This window comes from Apiospora hydei, assembly GCF_038363865.1.
Source record: "Apiospora hydei strain CBS 114990 chromosome Unknown utg000004l_segment0_segment0, whole genome shotgun sequence".
Classification (NCBI taxonomy): Eukaryota; Fungi; Ascomycota; class Sordariomycetes; order Amphisphaeriales; family Apiosporaceae; genus Apiospora; species Apiospora hydei.
Window position 1 is genome coordinate 4,372,693 of NW_027117363.1, and position 14,335 is coordinate 4,387,027.

Here is a 14,335-nt window from a genome sequence, read left to right on the forward strand (position 1 = left end):
TGGACAGAAGAAGGGAGGCAGGCCTTTCTCACACCTGCACTTACTCACCTACACAACCAGATAAAAACGGGGCCAACCTCCCCTCCCTGCACTATATAATTCACTCTCCACTCCAAATTTCCCAATCTCTTCATCTTCTCCCAAACATCAACCACCTTGCCTTCCAGTCTCGCAAATTTTTTTCCCTTGTTGGCCTGCCATTGTCGTTCGAGTAATCGTTATTTTAGGGTCGTTTATTTCAGTCTCTTAACCCGAACAATCATGTCCGCCCCCAATGGTACCTCGAGCGGTCGCTCCGTTACCGTCAACGAGGGTTCCTTCGTCTTTACTGTAAGTTTTCGCCTGCTGCTTATATCGGCCCCTCCTTCCAAGTTTGCCAATAGCTGTCCCAGCGACGGCTAGCAACCCCGACTGAATGCGCTTCTTAACCATCGAATGTGCATAACATTGCTTACCCCTCCACCCCGCCACCCCTCTGCCCCTCCCCCTCATTCGTCAATATATACTGACTGTGTTGTGTCATGACAGTCCGAGTCCGTAGGCGAGGGCCACCCCGACAAGATCTGTGACCAGGTCTCAGATGCCGTCCTAGATGCTTGCTTAGCCGAGGATTCCATGTCCAAGGTCGCCTGCGAGACCGCCACCGCCACCGGCATGATTATGGTCTTCGGCGAGATTACCTCCAAGGCGCATCTGGACTTCCAGCAGATTGTGCGAGACACTATCCAGGACATTGGATATGACGACTCGAACAAGGGATTCGACTACAGCACCTGCAACGTCATGAGCTGCGTGGGGAAGCAGTCCCCGGATATTGCCCAGGGACTTCACTACGACCTGGCTTTGGAGAAGCTCGGTGCCGGTGACCAGGGTCTCATGTTCGGCTATGCCACCGACGAGACCCCCGAGCTCCACCCCCTCTCTCACTTGCTCGCCCACAAGCTGAACATCGCCATGTCCAAAGCTCGCCGCGATGGTAGCCTGCCTTGGCTCCGACCCGACACCAAGACCCAGGTCTCCATGGAGTACAAGTCCGACGGTGGTGCTGTCATCCCCCTGCGCGTCCACACGATCGTCATCAGTGCCCAACACTCCGAGGAAATCTCGGTTGAGGATCTTCGCCAGCAGCTCAAGGAGCAGATCTGCGAGAAGGTCATCCCCGCGCAGTACCTCGACGACAAGACCATCTACCACCTCCAGCCCTCTGGCAAGTTCATCATTGGTGGCCCCAAGGGTGATGCCGGTGTGACTGGCCGCAAGATCATTGTCGACACGTACGGTGGCTGGGGTGCTCACGGTGGCGGTGCTTTCTCCGGAAAGGACTTCTCCAAGGTTGACCGATCTGCCGCCTACCTGGCCCGATGGATTGCCAAGTCTCTGGTCAATGCCAAGCTGGCTCGTCGCGTTTTGGTCCAGCTTTCCTACGCTATCGGCATTGCCGAGCCCTGCTCTGTCTACATTGACAGCTACGGCACTTCGGAAAAGTCGGCCGAGCAGCTGGCCGACATCGTTTGGGCCAACTTCGACATGCGCCCCGGTGTTATCGTCAGGCAGCTCAACCTTGACCGCCCGATTTACTACCAGACGGCCAAGTTTGGTCACTTCGGTACCAACCAGGACTTCTCTTGGGAGAAGCCCAAGGAGCTCAAGTTCTAAGTTGGCTGGGGTTCATGAGGTTCAGGGGTAAAGAACCAGCGGAGGAATCAACTTCTTATCGCATAGAGGGGCGTTTTGTTGGTTTAGAAATTCATTATTCGGGCGATTATTGTCCTCAGAGGACACTCATAGCATGGCGTACGGTATTCAACAATCCCGTCTCGGCAAGGCAGGTCAAAAGGCCTTGGAAGACAGCGTTTTCGGTTTGCTTTTTATTGCCACAGAGCAAGGTGGCTCAAAACGTCCACTGAGGAGTGGAAGTGGAAGTATCAATGGAAATATACCCATTGCGAGGGCGTGGCCTCATCGCCACGTCCATTGAAGACAAACACTACTCGTCTTGAATCATTGTGACATTGTTATTGTGACATATATAATGCCGGGCTCTCACCTGCAGGCTGTAAGTAGATGCCTGCCTAAACGTATGCAATGGGACGAAGGCAGTTGTTCCAAGCCCTTCCTTCCCCATTGTCCACTTTGAAATGTATGCCAGTTTCCCCAACACTCCCGTGAGCCGCGCAATGATTCGATCCCAACTGCCCAACATCTTCCGCATCACAGTGATACTTGTCATACCGCGGGTACTTGGCCGGTCTACCGCACCAATACCCAAATGGCAGCGAGCCTTCCGGTTTACAAAAAGAAATACCAACATGACGATTTCAGGATCTCCCGGCTGCCAGCCCCACCTTCCCCGAAAGCCGTCCGGCGAGGCCATCGTTTACCCCGCCAACCCACCAAAATAAATTCCCCAATAGCCGTCGTCCAATCCCACTCTAGGCAGACGAGCTCACCTCCTAGAAGCCAAGCACTCGCCCTTTCGTGCATAAGTACAATACCTATTAAGCACCTACCTAATCCAGAACCACACACTCACACAAATCCTACGATCCCTAGACCAGCTGGCCAGACTGTCCAGTCGCAGACAATCCCTCCGACCTGACAAGAACGATTAAACAGAACACAAGATGCCTGCGCCCTCCCCCTCAAGATCGCGACGGACGCCGTCTCGCGTCTGACCAAGGAGGAGAAGATGTACCAGAAGGAGCTCACATCGCAACAAGAGCGCGTCAAGAAGCTCGAGGCGGACCTGAAGAACGGAAGCGCCAGCGAGGACGGCAACGCCGAGTTCATGGTGAAACAGGAGGTAAGTGACAATCTTTCCTCGCTTTGCTGTCACGTACCTTACCACACCAACAACGCCCATCTGCCCCTCAAGCTCCATTCTAGGCCCTACTTTCTACAAGATGCCACCTCACCTACGAATTGATTGTTTAACTTGTAGTAGTACTTGCTAACGGTAAACCTCCCACGTCTTAGCAAAAAGCCATTGAGGAGACCAAGGCAGTCTTCGGACCCCTCAGGACCCGGATCGGCGAGGCCGTATCGCGACTCGAGGAGCAGATCGCCTCGGCCGAGGGTGACAGCAACGCCAACGCCGACGAGCTCACCAAGGCCAAGGAGGTGCTGGCCTCGACGCCCAAGGTTGATGCTTAGATACCATCAAGGGACATGACCGAGGAGGAGGAGCATGTTTATGTTTGGGGGAGGGTAGCACCGCACATGACCCATACGATAGAGTGTGCACACATACATGAATGATACCACGGTTTAAGACGCCTGGGCGAGAGAACCACCCAAGATTGGAGGACAGCATAGCAATCTTAGTAAAGCACTTGTCGATTTACATCCAGGGGTATAACCTCTCCTATCTTATTCTTGCCTGAGCCATGCGTAGTTCTGGAGTATTTCTCAACCAAGCAACTCCCCGCCTCTACGTCGTATCCATCTTGTCATCAGGACCGGCAGGTGCGTCCACTGTGATCTGAGGAGTTTCTTCCTTAACGCCACCCTCAGCCATAGGTGTATCCGCAGTTTGTGCCGGCTCGCCCATCTCTACGTCTTCGCCCTCTTCCGGTTCACCGTCCTTGCCACCGTGACTGCTACCCGGCCCACCACGTACCGCCGGGCTGTTCCCCGTAGGCTCGGTGCAAGGCTGCCACCTCTAGAGAAGCTGCCCGCCGCGTCCGGCTGAGGCTTCAAGTTATCCGCAGCACTAGCACCGCTGCCTCCGGCACCCGGACTGTCATGCCGCGGCGTGCGTCCCGAGCTGCTTCCCGGCCTGGGCGTGTTGTTTCCGTCTCCTTGTCGCGCGGGCGTCCCGTTGCCGCTCTGGCTGCCGCCCGGCTTGCCGCCGCCGGGCGTGTTGTTGTTGTTGTTGCTGTTCTCGTCGTCGTCGCCGTCCTCCTCGTCCATGCCCTCGCGGCGCTCGACCTCCTCCTTCTCGTCGCGAATGAGGCGCAGTAGGTTGACGCCCTCGCCGACGAGCTTGTCGAACTGCTCCTTGCGCTCGCGCCAGGTGACGCCGTACGTCTCGCTCTCGCGCTGCAGCTCGTCGCACTCCTCGGCCAGCTTGTCGAGGTTGACGGCCTGCTCGGCGCGCGGGCGCAGCATCCGGTTCGACGTGATGCGGTCGGCGAGCTCGTCAAAGGACTTGCGCTGCGCCAGGGTCGCGCGGGCCTCGTCCAGCTGCGTCCGCAGGCTCGCGTTGGAGCTCCGCACCGCCTCCATGGTCTCGAGGATCTTGCTCCGGTCCGTCGCATACCGCTCGCGCTCGCGCTCGTTGGCCGTCGCCAGGAACTGCAGGCGCGTGATGGTGCTGTCAAAGGCCGCAAAGTCCAGCTGGATGTCCTCCTTCATCGTCGCGGCTTGGCCGTGCACCTGGCCCATGTAGCCCGAGGACGCGGCGCTGGCGCCATCTTGCTGGGCTTCGGGGGCTCCCTCGGGTGGCGGCGTGGGTAGCTTCGTGGCGGGTAGTTTCGCGAGGGCGACGTGTTTCGAGACTCGCTGGAAGGGTCTGGTTTCTACGGGCAGCTGGCGGTTCTTGTGCAGCTCATCTTCGTCGTGCTGGTCGAGAAGATCATAGCGAGACGTCGCCATGATTGTTTAGGACAATCAGAACGCAAGGCAAAGGACGAATCTGAGAGAATGCTGCGGGAGGACCGGATATCGAGGCTGAGACTGGATAGAATGTTGAAGGTTGAGTTGAGGTGACAAATGATGATTGAACCGTTGCTTGGTTGTTTGGCGGGATTGCAATTGGATTTACTCGCCGTAGCTCTGGCAGGGATTCTTGCATTTAAAGTGGAGCGATTATATCGATGGCAGCACATGCATCTCTTGTGATAATACGGAAAACGGGCCTTCAAAAATCAAATCTTATAAAATATCAGCTTTCGTAACATCTGTCTCTCTCTCTTATGTACTCCCTTACATTCTGTACTGTCAGTACTGTACCTACCTGAGTGCAATTGATGGACACATCGGTATATTGGCTTGACGGAAGACTTCTAGGCTCGAACCAAGAACTCTTTATTTTGACCCGGGATAAAGTTGCAGCATCTATCTGAGGGCAGCCTCATCTTACGAGGTTTCTAGCTTTCCGCCGCTCCTCCTCATTGAGCACCCATTGTATGCCATCGTCCTCCCCTTCTGCCATGGTCTCATCCCATTCGTCGTCTTCCATGTTGGCCACCATGAGCATTTGCGTCACCCTGGCAAATGCCTCTCTCACGCTGTAGTTGCCCTTGGCCACGACTCGGACGATGCCCGAGAAGTCTCGCTCCATACGGATCGCCCCGAACGCATTGATCCTGCCGCTCGAGCTCCATATCCTCTTCTCCAGCACCACCGCGAGATGCTTAGCTGTACTCATCATGAGCGTGCTGAATGTCTTGGGCGTCATCAACCGCTCGATGGGTTTCATAAGCCCGCTCCAGCCATGCTCAAATCTCCGCTGTACGTGGTCCATTAGATCTTCTTCGTGCTCGTCGTTCTGCTGTGCTATCTCCGCCAGCTCATCCTCCGTCAAGGTGTAGTCGGCATCACGGAATGTGTCCGAGTTAATGGGCCGTAGTCTTTGTTTGACCACCATATTTAGTAGGACTTGGAGCCCATCTGACAAAAGCTCATTTGCTTTGGTCGAGAAAGACGAGTTGAGTGTTGTCAAAGCCGACGTCACGAATGTTGCGTCGTGCTCGAAGGGAAACGAGTTGGCAATAGGGCTGGACTGAGCAGGACCAGTCCCCTCCTCCGAAGTTCCCAAACATTGCGTGATGATACGCGACAGATATTCGGTCGCAACGTCCAGGGTGTTGATGAGGATTATAAAAGAGACAATCTTGTCTTCAGGCGGGAAGCCCCCTTGAATGACGGGCTTGGGGTACGACTCGTCTCGCATTCTCCTCTGCACCATCCCGATGAAGTCGGATCCTAGCACCCGGCCTATTGTAGGAATAACATGTCCGACAACGTCCCTCTGAGACGTAGAAATCGACTTCTGGATGACTGTACTGACAATGTACATGACATCATCGACAGCCGATATTATATAGGGGGATCCGTGCCAACCGGCTTGTTGATGTTGAGCGTGAGACCCGAAGGTGACTCATCCAACTGGAATGCCTTCTCGACCGATCTTCTAAAGTAGAACGTTGACAAGATATCATAAGGAGTGACCAGTTTGTCCGACACTTTCCTTAACATATTTGACTTGCTCAATGCATCTGGAATGGAGAGGGCGGCATTTTCATCAGGCCCAGGTAACTGTAGTTCGTTAGCGACGTAGTCGGGTGAGCACATATTGAAATAGCTTACCTTGCATTTTCCAGCGAGAAATCGTGTATATAGAGACCAGCGCCCAAGCATGAGAGCTATCTCGTTTAGTAGGGCATCTACCTCTTTCATGTTGACACCTTCGTCTTCGCTGTCCCTGGCATTGGTCCCTCCGCCGAGAGCCGGAGAGTTCATCCTGGGGGTACCCGTAATACCCTTTTGCGGCGGCAGGAAACTTTGCACAAGGAACGAAAATGGGTAGCTCTTGACGTCGGTAAGCTTCCTCTCCACTGTTCGCTCATCGCTCCAGGAATCCAATATTATGCCTCCCTGTACATCGACTTCCATTTGTAGCCGTTCTATCACCTTGACCATCTTGCCTTCGCCATAGTGTCGCTCCACAAGACCGCCGTGGCCCTCTACAATTTGGGCAATGTGCTCGAACAGCTTTGTCAAAGCGTTGGCATATAGGAAGCCGTCTTTCTGCCCAGCAGCGCCGGGTACTAGCTTCCATGTCTGGCGCGCAGTGCCAGCTACGCCCGTGCAAACGTAGCGGCCATACACGTCCAACCCCACGTCGGCACGACCGATGAGGGGAACAGCTTGAAGAATCTCGTGACTTTGGCTCCGTCTCCCTCCTGGGCTGCCTTCTCGAACTCGCGCAAGAATAGGCCGCACAGGCTCTCCTTGGCGTTCTCTAATGTCACCCATGGCGCATCCGGTACCTCTACGCTGGGTACAATCGCTGCGGCAAAGCCTCCCTTGATCACGCTCTCTGGAACCTTGGATGCCCTCGAGATATACCCGGCCGCGGCCTCCCAGTCCTGAGGAGCCCCCATGGACCCTACCACGCCGTGCACGCAGGCCTTGAGCTCGGCGACTTGCTCGACCACTTGCAGTGTCTGTTGTACGCGGTCCTTCTCCAGGTCCAGCTCTTTGACTCGGTTCGAGAGGCGGCCGGCGGTTTCGGCTGCCGAGGCGAGCATGCCATTACTGACGGAGCGTGTCGCTATGACCTGTGACCCGAGGTTCGCGCGCAGGAGATCCAGGCGGCTGAGCTCACGCGCGAGGTCGGCTTGGGAGGCGAAGAGCGACTGGAGACGGCTGGTGAGGGAAGCCTCGCGGGTGTGCAGAGCGGCCAGGGAGGCGCGAACGTCCTCGGGGGAGTGCGCATCGCCTATGGAGGGGTTGCTGCTGCTGTTATGATGAATGCTCAACCGGCGAAGGGTCGGCGCCCCAGCAGCAGCAGCATGGGCGGTGGTGGAGGGGGAGTCGCCATTGAGATGGTTGGTGGCGGACATTGGGACGTTGCTGGTTGAGAAAGCATAGCGGCGTGAGCATGCGTCCCCTCTGGCGGCCCCGTTTGGGTCGGCTGCACAATTTTGCGTGGGAGTGTTGATCGGAACGGTGTCGTGTCCAGTGTCGTTTCAATTGATTCCCATCAGCAACCGCATGCATCAATTGAAGCCAGATCTAGATTAGAAGCAGATGGGCTGCTGTAGGGAGCTGTCCACCCCCACCGAAAGCAAGCTGAGTCGTCGCAACGGGCGCTGTGGAATTAGCGGCTGATCCCCGAAAATGTGGCCCTTTCCAGCCCAAAGACGCACTAGAGGCCCTGTAATGGGGGAGGGGTGGGTTCAAAAACGATTGGGCGTGCGCCAAACTCGGATTTCATCACCAACTTTTTTTCATGAGATGAGTCAACAACAGTACATTCTACGTACTTTACGTATGCATATTGATTCGCTATAAGAAGAAGCTGCACAGTCGCAGTAGTACCTTCTGGCAAATACCAACTCATCTTCAGAACATTCCGCAGTTTATACATGATCCACAACTCGACAAGCAGCTGAAGGGTCACTCATTCTTCTGATACCTAGTACTGCCCAACAAAGGTGGATTGGGTAGTCAAGTTGGCTTTCCGACGCATATATACGAGTATTCGTCCTGTCTGGGCTCTCCTCAACTCGTATCATACGATGTCGCAGGATGTGCCGTCTCGGGCGGGTACCCGGATACTGAAGGTGGGAAAAGATGAACTAGGAAGATTCAGACAGGGGGGTTCAACTCATGAAGAGCGGCTCGGCACGTGGGAGGTTGCTGCAACCGATTCACCAAGTGTCAAAGTGCTTCGAGAAGCGGCAGAATACCTCAAGACAAAAGACGTCCCGGTTGGGTTTCCTACGGAGACTGTCTATGGCCTGGGGGCGGATGCGACAAGAAGCGCAGCTGTGAAAGGCATCTACACTGCCAAGGGGCGGCCATCCGACAACCCCCTTATCGTCCACGTCTCTGATTTGGACATGCTACGGAACCTCTTGGTGCCTCAGCACTCAGCCAATGGCACTGCAAATGGACACAGCGACCCGATACCAGAGATATACAAGCCCCTTATTAGCAAGTTCTGGCCTGGACCGCTCACTATCTTGCTGCCGAACCCAGAACACTCCGTATTAGCCCCTGAAGTGACGGCAGGACTCAAAACCTTCGGCGCACGAATGCCATCCTCGACTCTTGCATTGACTCTGATAAAGCTCGCCGGGGCGCCCTTGGCCGCGCCGTCAGCTAACGCTTCTACCCGCCCATCCGCAACAACTGCCAGCGACGTTCTGGAGGATATGAATGGCCGGATAGACCTGATTCTGGATGGCGGTTCATGCCAAGTCGGCGTCGAGAGTACGGTGGTCGATGGTCTATGCGATCCCCCAGTCATCTTGAGACCAGGCGGTGTAAGCTTGGACGAGATCCGAAGCTGCGCTGGGTGGGACAAGGTTGAGAAAGCGTATAAAGACCAGAGCGAGCTGGGCAAAGCTGCGCCAAGAGCGCCAGGCATGAAGTACAAACACTATAGCCCTAAAGCAAGGGTCGTTCTATACGAAGCCAGCTATGCTGCAGGCAAGAACGGCATTAGCGAGGACGATGTCGGTTATATCACACAGTTTTCGCAGCAAGCAAAGGACACAAGCCCGGCGTCCACAACAATAGGCATCATCAGGACGAGAAGCTGGAAAGCGGCGGCAGGCTTGAGGACTGGGCAATTTGAGTCGCGAAAAGTGGTGGAAGCCGCTGAGACGGATATCGAGGTCGACGCTCAAGAGGCTGAGCTGTTGGATCCGAAAACGGATGAGTCGATTGGAAAGCTCCTGGATCTGAGCATAGGGGTTGATGCAAGAAGTGCAGCGCAGGGACTATTCTCGGCACTCCGTGAACTAGACCGGAGAAAGGCCGATGTCATCTTCGTCGAAGGCATCCCGGACAGTGACGACATTGCGGCTGCAGTCATGAATAGGCTGCGCAAGGCAGCTTCTAAGATTCGGTCCTAAAAATAGAATAGACCTAGAAGCAATTTCGCTCCCTCGTGAATTGTCCCTAACTGGGGGCAAACAACTTTTTCCCAACGCCATGCCCGACACTCTAAAGTGAAGACTCCGATGCTATGCTGATTCGCTACAATCCTTGTCTCAGCCAGTCTGTCAACTTGGCCTTTCCTAACTGTGCCAAGTTGTTCACGCCCTGCTCGCTCAAATCGATTCGGCCCAGGTTGACATCTTGCGCGGGCGCCTTGCTGACTCTCTGAACGATGATCGTGGGGTCCGTCTCGAGGACTGCGCAAATGCATTAGCTCACGGTACATAGTGTATGATTTGGGGGTACACACTGATGCCGTCGTCGACGATTTCGTCAATAGCCAGCGATACCAAGTCGTAGTTTTCGATGATTGTGCGCTTATCCACCGATTGCCTGATTTTCATTAGCACATATTACGTCGCAAACACACGGAGTGAACGTACTTGAAGATCAGGTGTAGAGTCTCGCAGGGCGAGTATGACATTGTAGAGCAGCACCTCGTTTTCCGAGACGTCTCCTACGACGTACATCATGACGTCGCTCTCCATCTTGTACAGGACGATCCGGTTATCGTAGAGGATGATGTCGCCCGTCTGTGGGGGTTTCGAGTCAGCAATTGCGCAGGGCTTGGTTGTAAGACTGCATGATGCAGCTCAAACGCTCGCATACTCACCTGCTTGGCCGTCTTCTCTAGCAGGCCCTTCTCGAAGGACTTTTGCGACTTGACATCTGGGTAAGGGCCGTTTGTCGTCGGCGACGCGACTGTATTTTGGTTGGATTAGCGACTACATCTTGACCGCTGTGTTCGTAGACTTGTTTGTAGCATACCGGCTGTTGCGCCAGGGGCTTGCTGGTTGTAGTACTTGGCGAATATGCGACTGCCATCGTCAACGCTCAATACTATAATAGCATTGACGGTGAAGAGGGACATTCCAGGAGCCATTGTGAAGAGTGGTGGTGTATAGCGGTGCGAAGGCAAAGAGTCGAGTGTTGGGTCGGGCTTCGTGTGTTGGCGTTGTCGACTTCGCAGGTGACAGCTCAGTCGATTAGATACGACTGTACAAGTGCTTGGGGGTGGCCTGTCGCAGTGCAAGATACGGCCCCGCAAAGACAGCCGGCGTGCTTGCTTCAAGGTGGCATAAACCGGAATTTAATTGAGGCGGATTGCCGAGTCCTGGAGGGACAGCCTGACAGCGGATTAGGTACCAGCCACTGAAGAGAGGTACCACTGAGCCGCCTAGGCCAGATATCAGTGGAGCCAGTGTAGAAGCCGTCAATCAATTGATGCGACCACTTAACGCGGTTTCGCGTCCTAGCCCCTGGATAATTCTTGGAAGCGCGTTCTTTCGCGTGCGCAATGCAGGCCTGCCAAATCTCTCTTCCGCTCCCCACCCTCTCCCCCGGCAACAAACCTGCCCGAAGAATAAACACCCGCCCTCCCAACTCCTACAACAGTGACACTATTCAGACCCCGTGCTCATGAATCTATAAGAAACACAATACAATGTCTTCGCCTTCTCAGCGCCGCCAGCAGGCGTCGCAATCGTCGACTCCACGACGAAGTGCCCGAAATTCCCAAGCAGCGCAGAGCAGCCCCGCCAATGCCAACACCCCTTCTCGCCCTACTCGCACGTCGAACTTGGCTTCCAGCCCGCTGTTCTACCAGTCCTCGCCTGCCAATGGCAATGGCGACGTCTCGTCCCCCCTGCGACACAACACAGAAACCCAGAGCAATGCTGGCGGTAGTGCCGCTCCTAGCTCGCCTTTGCGACACATGACACATTCCCAGACGACGCAGAACGAGAGCCAAAACGACGGCGAGAGGACTCCAAGGGCTTCTGGAAGCCGTATGGTCGGAGGTGAGTCTCGTAACAGTATATATATCAAAGCCGCGGAGCTAACTAGGCCCTCAGAGTCTTCTCCCATTCGATACGAGGCCAGCTCCAGTCCAGCTCCAGGTCTGAACCTTCAGTCAGACCTCCGGAGCGAAAGCAGCAACCTGTTTGTTGATGCTTTCCAGACTCCTCGGGCTCGCCGAACTGTTAGGGGTGATATCCATTCCGAGGGCTTCAACAACAGTAGCGTACGGGGCAATCGTGTTGTTCTGGACAACACGGGCCGAGTGGTGCGAGAAGTGCCTTCCGATGCGGCTTCCTTTTCCAACATTGATCCTAACACCTCCGAGGCTAATGTTCTCGGTGGCCGAGGCGAGACTACGATCTGGGGTACTAATGTTTCCGTGGATGATGCGTACGCCGGCCTGAAGGATTTCATGAAGAACTTCACCAAGAAATATCGGATGTGGACTGAAGGCCTGACAAAAGAAGATACCGATGCCGATCCTGACTCCGAGACAAAGCCCTACTTTGAGGAATTGAAGAACATGCTGGCCCTCGGCCAAAGGATCCTTTATGTCGACATTGCGGACTTCAAAGTGTACCCCCGAACCAGGAAGCTGTGGCACCACATCCAGAGCTACCCTCAAGAGTTGGTTCCATTGATGGACCAATGTTGCCAGGATGTCATGGTTGAGCTTGCCCAGGCCGAAGATGCGCGCCAGCGCAACCAGAGCACCGGCGCCTCTGCTTCAAGGCCCAGCGGAGCACCGAGCTCTGATATGCAATTCCCCAGCTCAGAGCGTAGCGAAGAGCCGGTTTCGACGCCTCGGGCTCAGCAGGGTCAACAAGGCCCTACTTTGGAGGACCAAGTACTGGGGACTGTTTACACAGTTCGGCCTTTCGGTCTTGAAAAGGTCACGAATTTGAGAGATCTCAACCCAGCCGACATGGACAAACTCATTTGCATCAAAGGCTTGGTCATTCGCACGACGCCCGTCATCCCAGACATGAAGGAAGCGTTCTTCCGATGCAGTGTTTGCAACCACTCCGTTCTGGTGGAGCTTGACCGCGGCAGGATTCGGGAGCCGACAGCCTGCCCCCGTCCTCTCTGTGATTCCAAGAACTCTATGCAGATTATCCACAACCGCTGCAAGTTTGCCGACAAGCAGATCATCAAGCTGCAAGAGACGCCAGACGCCGTACCTGCCGGTCAGACTCCTCACTCTGTTTCTGTGTGCATTTACGATGATCTCGTGGACTTCTGCAAGGCCGGTGACCGTGTTCGCGTTACCGGTATCTACTGCACCAATCCGGTCCGCGTGAACCCGCGGATGAGAACAGTGAAGAGTGTTTTCAAGACCTACGTCGATATTGTGCACGTCCAAAAGGTCGACGACAAACGTATGGGGGCTGATGCCTCCACGCTGGACGATGAGACGAAAGACCCAGAGAACATTCTTCCCGAGACCCGGCAAATTACACCTGAGCTTGAGGAGAAGATTAAGGCTACTGGTGCACGTGCTGACATCTACGACTTGCTCTCCAGATCGCTTGCGCCGTCCATCTTCGAGATGGACGACGTGAAGAAGGGTATTCTCTTGCAAATGTTTGGCGGTACCAACAAGTCTTTCCAGAAGGGTGGCAGTCCCAAGTACCGAGGAGACATCAACGTCTTGCTCTGTGGTGACCCATCTACTGCGAAGTCTCAATTACTCAAATATGTACACAAGATTGCCCCGCGAGGTGTCTACACTAGCGGTAAGGGGTCTTCTGCTGTAGGTCTGACAGCCTACGTTTCCCGTGACCCGGAAACCCGCCAGTTGGTTCTCGAGTCTGGTGCCTTGGTCTTGTCTGATGGTGGTGTCTGCTGTATCGATGAGTTCGACAAGATGTCGGAATCTACACGTTCGGTTCTTCACGAAGTGATGGAACAGCAGACCGTATCGGTGGCCAAGGCTGGTATCATCACCACTTTGAACGCCAGGACCAGTATCCTTGCTTCCGCCAATCCCATAGGATCGAGATACAACCCGGACCTGCCAGTTCCTCAGAATATCGATCTGCCCCCGACTCTGCTGTCACGATTTGATCTCGTCTACCTGATCCTAGATCGTGTTGATGACAGTACCGACAAGAAGATGGCCCGCCACTTGCTCTCCATGTATTTGGAGGATAAGCCTGACTCGGCTCCTTCGAGCCTCGAAATTTTGGTAAGTTAACTCCACGATATAATCTCACATCATCCCAATTAGACAGCTTGCTAACAGACTCATCAGGATGTTGAATTCCTTACAGCGTATATTTCGTATGCGCGTGCCTTTGTCCATCCTACCATCTCTCAAGATGCCGGCCAGGCTCTTGTGGACAACTATATCAAGATGCGAAAGCTTGGTCAGGATGTGCGTGCGGCGGAGAAGCGTATCACCGCCACGACTCGACAGCTTGAATCGATGATCCGTCTCTCCGAGGCACATGCCAAGATGAGACTGTCCACGACAGTCACCAAAGCAGATGTGGAAGAGGCCTACCGCCTCATTCAGACTGCTTTGAAGACGGCAGCCACGGATGCTCAAGGAAGAATCGATATGAGCATGCTCACCGAGGGCACCACTTCTGCGGACCGCAAGCGCAAGGAAGAGCTCAAGGTGGCCATCACTGCTCTACTTGATGATCTTACCGCCGGCGGTCAAACGGTGAAATGGAGCGAGGTCAGCAGGAAGCTCAGCGAGGGCGCCAGCGTTCCTGTGGAGCCGGCCGACTTTGCAGAAACGATGCGGGCGCTTGAGATGGACGGCATGATCTTAATATCTGGTGACGGTGCGAGACGAAGTGTGAGAAGGGTCACTGGTATCGTCTAATTATCTTTGGGGATTTCATAG

The 14,335-nt window shown here is 54.8% G+C and overlaps 7 protein-coding genes across 7 annotated transcripts; 4 read left to right on the top strand and 3 right to left on the bottom strand.

The window, feature by feature from the left end:
• Positions 1-261: 261 nt before the first annotated feature.
• PG997_003904 (S-adenosylmethionine synthase) lies at positions 262-1,656 on the top strand (the record flags this gene model as incomplete). The annotated part of the gene is made up of 2 exons (XM_066808219.1): positions 262-330; positions 529-1,656. The coding sequence occupies 2 exons, from the start codon at positions 262-264 to the stop codon at positions 1,654-1,656; spliced, it is 1,197 nt and encodes a 398-aa protein (XP_066671837.1).
• A 613-nt stretch (positions 1,657-2,269) lies between these two features.
• On the top strand, positions 2,270-3,153 carry PG997_003905 (Tubulin binding cofactor A; the record flags this gene model as incomplete). The annotated part of the gene is made up of 3 exons (XM_066808220.1): positions 2,270-2,478; positions 2,617-2,803; positions 2,977-3,153. 3 exons carry the CDS (start codon positions 2,270-2,272, stop codon positions 3,151-3,153), a joined length of 573 nt encoding a protein of 190 aa, XP_066671838.1.
• A 277-nt stretch (positions 3,154-3,430) lies between these two features.
• Positions 3,431-4,596, bottom strand: PG997_003906 (uncharacterized protein; the record flags this gene model as incomplete). Its single annotated transcript, XM_066808221.1, has 2 exons — positions 3,431-3,596; positions 3,620-4,596. 2 exons carry the CDS (start codon positions 4,594-4,596, stop codon positions 3,431-3,433), a joined length of 1,143 nt encoding a protein of 380 aa, XP_066671839.1.
• Positions 4,597-5,074: 478 nt separating this feature from the next.
• On the bottom strand, positions 5,075-7,571 carry PG997_003907 (COG4-domain-containing protein; the record flags this gene model as incomplete). Its single annotated transcript, XM_066808222.1, has 4 exons — positions 5,075-5,974; positions 6,067-6,261; positions 6,313-6,786; positions 6,855-7,571. 4 exons carry the CDS (start codon positions 7,569-7,571, stop codon positions 5,075-5,077), a joined length of 2,286 nt encoding a protein of 761 aa, XP_066671840.1.
• Positions 7,572-8,249: 678 nt separating this feature from the next.
• PG997_003908 (uncharacterized protein) lies at positions 8,250-9,593 on the top strand (the record flags this gene model as incomplete). Its single annotated transcript, XM_066808223.1, has 1 exon — positions 8,250-9,593. One exon carries the CDS (start codon positions 8,250-8,252, stop codon positions 9,591-9,593), a length of 1,344 nt encoding a protein of 447 aa, XP_066671841.1.
• Positions 9,594-9,717: 124 nt separating this feature from the next.
• PG997_003909 (uncharacterized protein) lies at positions 9,718-10,561 on the bottom strand (the record flags this gene model as incomplete). Its single annotated transcript, XM_066808224.1, has 5 exons — positions 9,718-9,875; positions 9,929-9,995; positions 10,062-10,211; positions 10,292-10,380; positions 10,447-10,561. The coding sequence occupies 5 exons, from the start codon at positions 10,559-10,561 to the stop codon at positions 9,718-9,720; spliced, it is 579 nt and encodes a 192-aa protein (XP_066671842.1).
• A 561-nt stretch (positions 10,562-11,122) lies between these two features.
• PG997_003910 (MCM2/3/5 family domain-containing protein) lies at positions 11,123-14,314 on the top strand (the record flags this gene model as incomplete). Its single annotated transcript, XM_066808225.1, has 2 exons — positions 11,123-13,666; positions 13,733-14,314. 2 exons carry the CDS (start codon positions 11,123-11,125, stop codon positions 14,312-14,314), a joined length of 3,126 nt encoding a protein of 1,041 aa, XP_066671843.1.
• Positions 14,315-14,335: the final 21 nt, after the last annotated feature.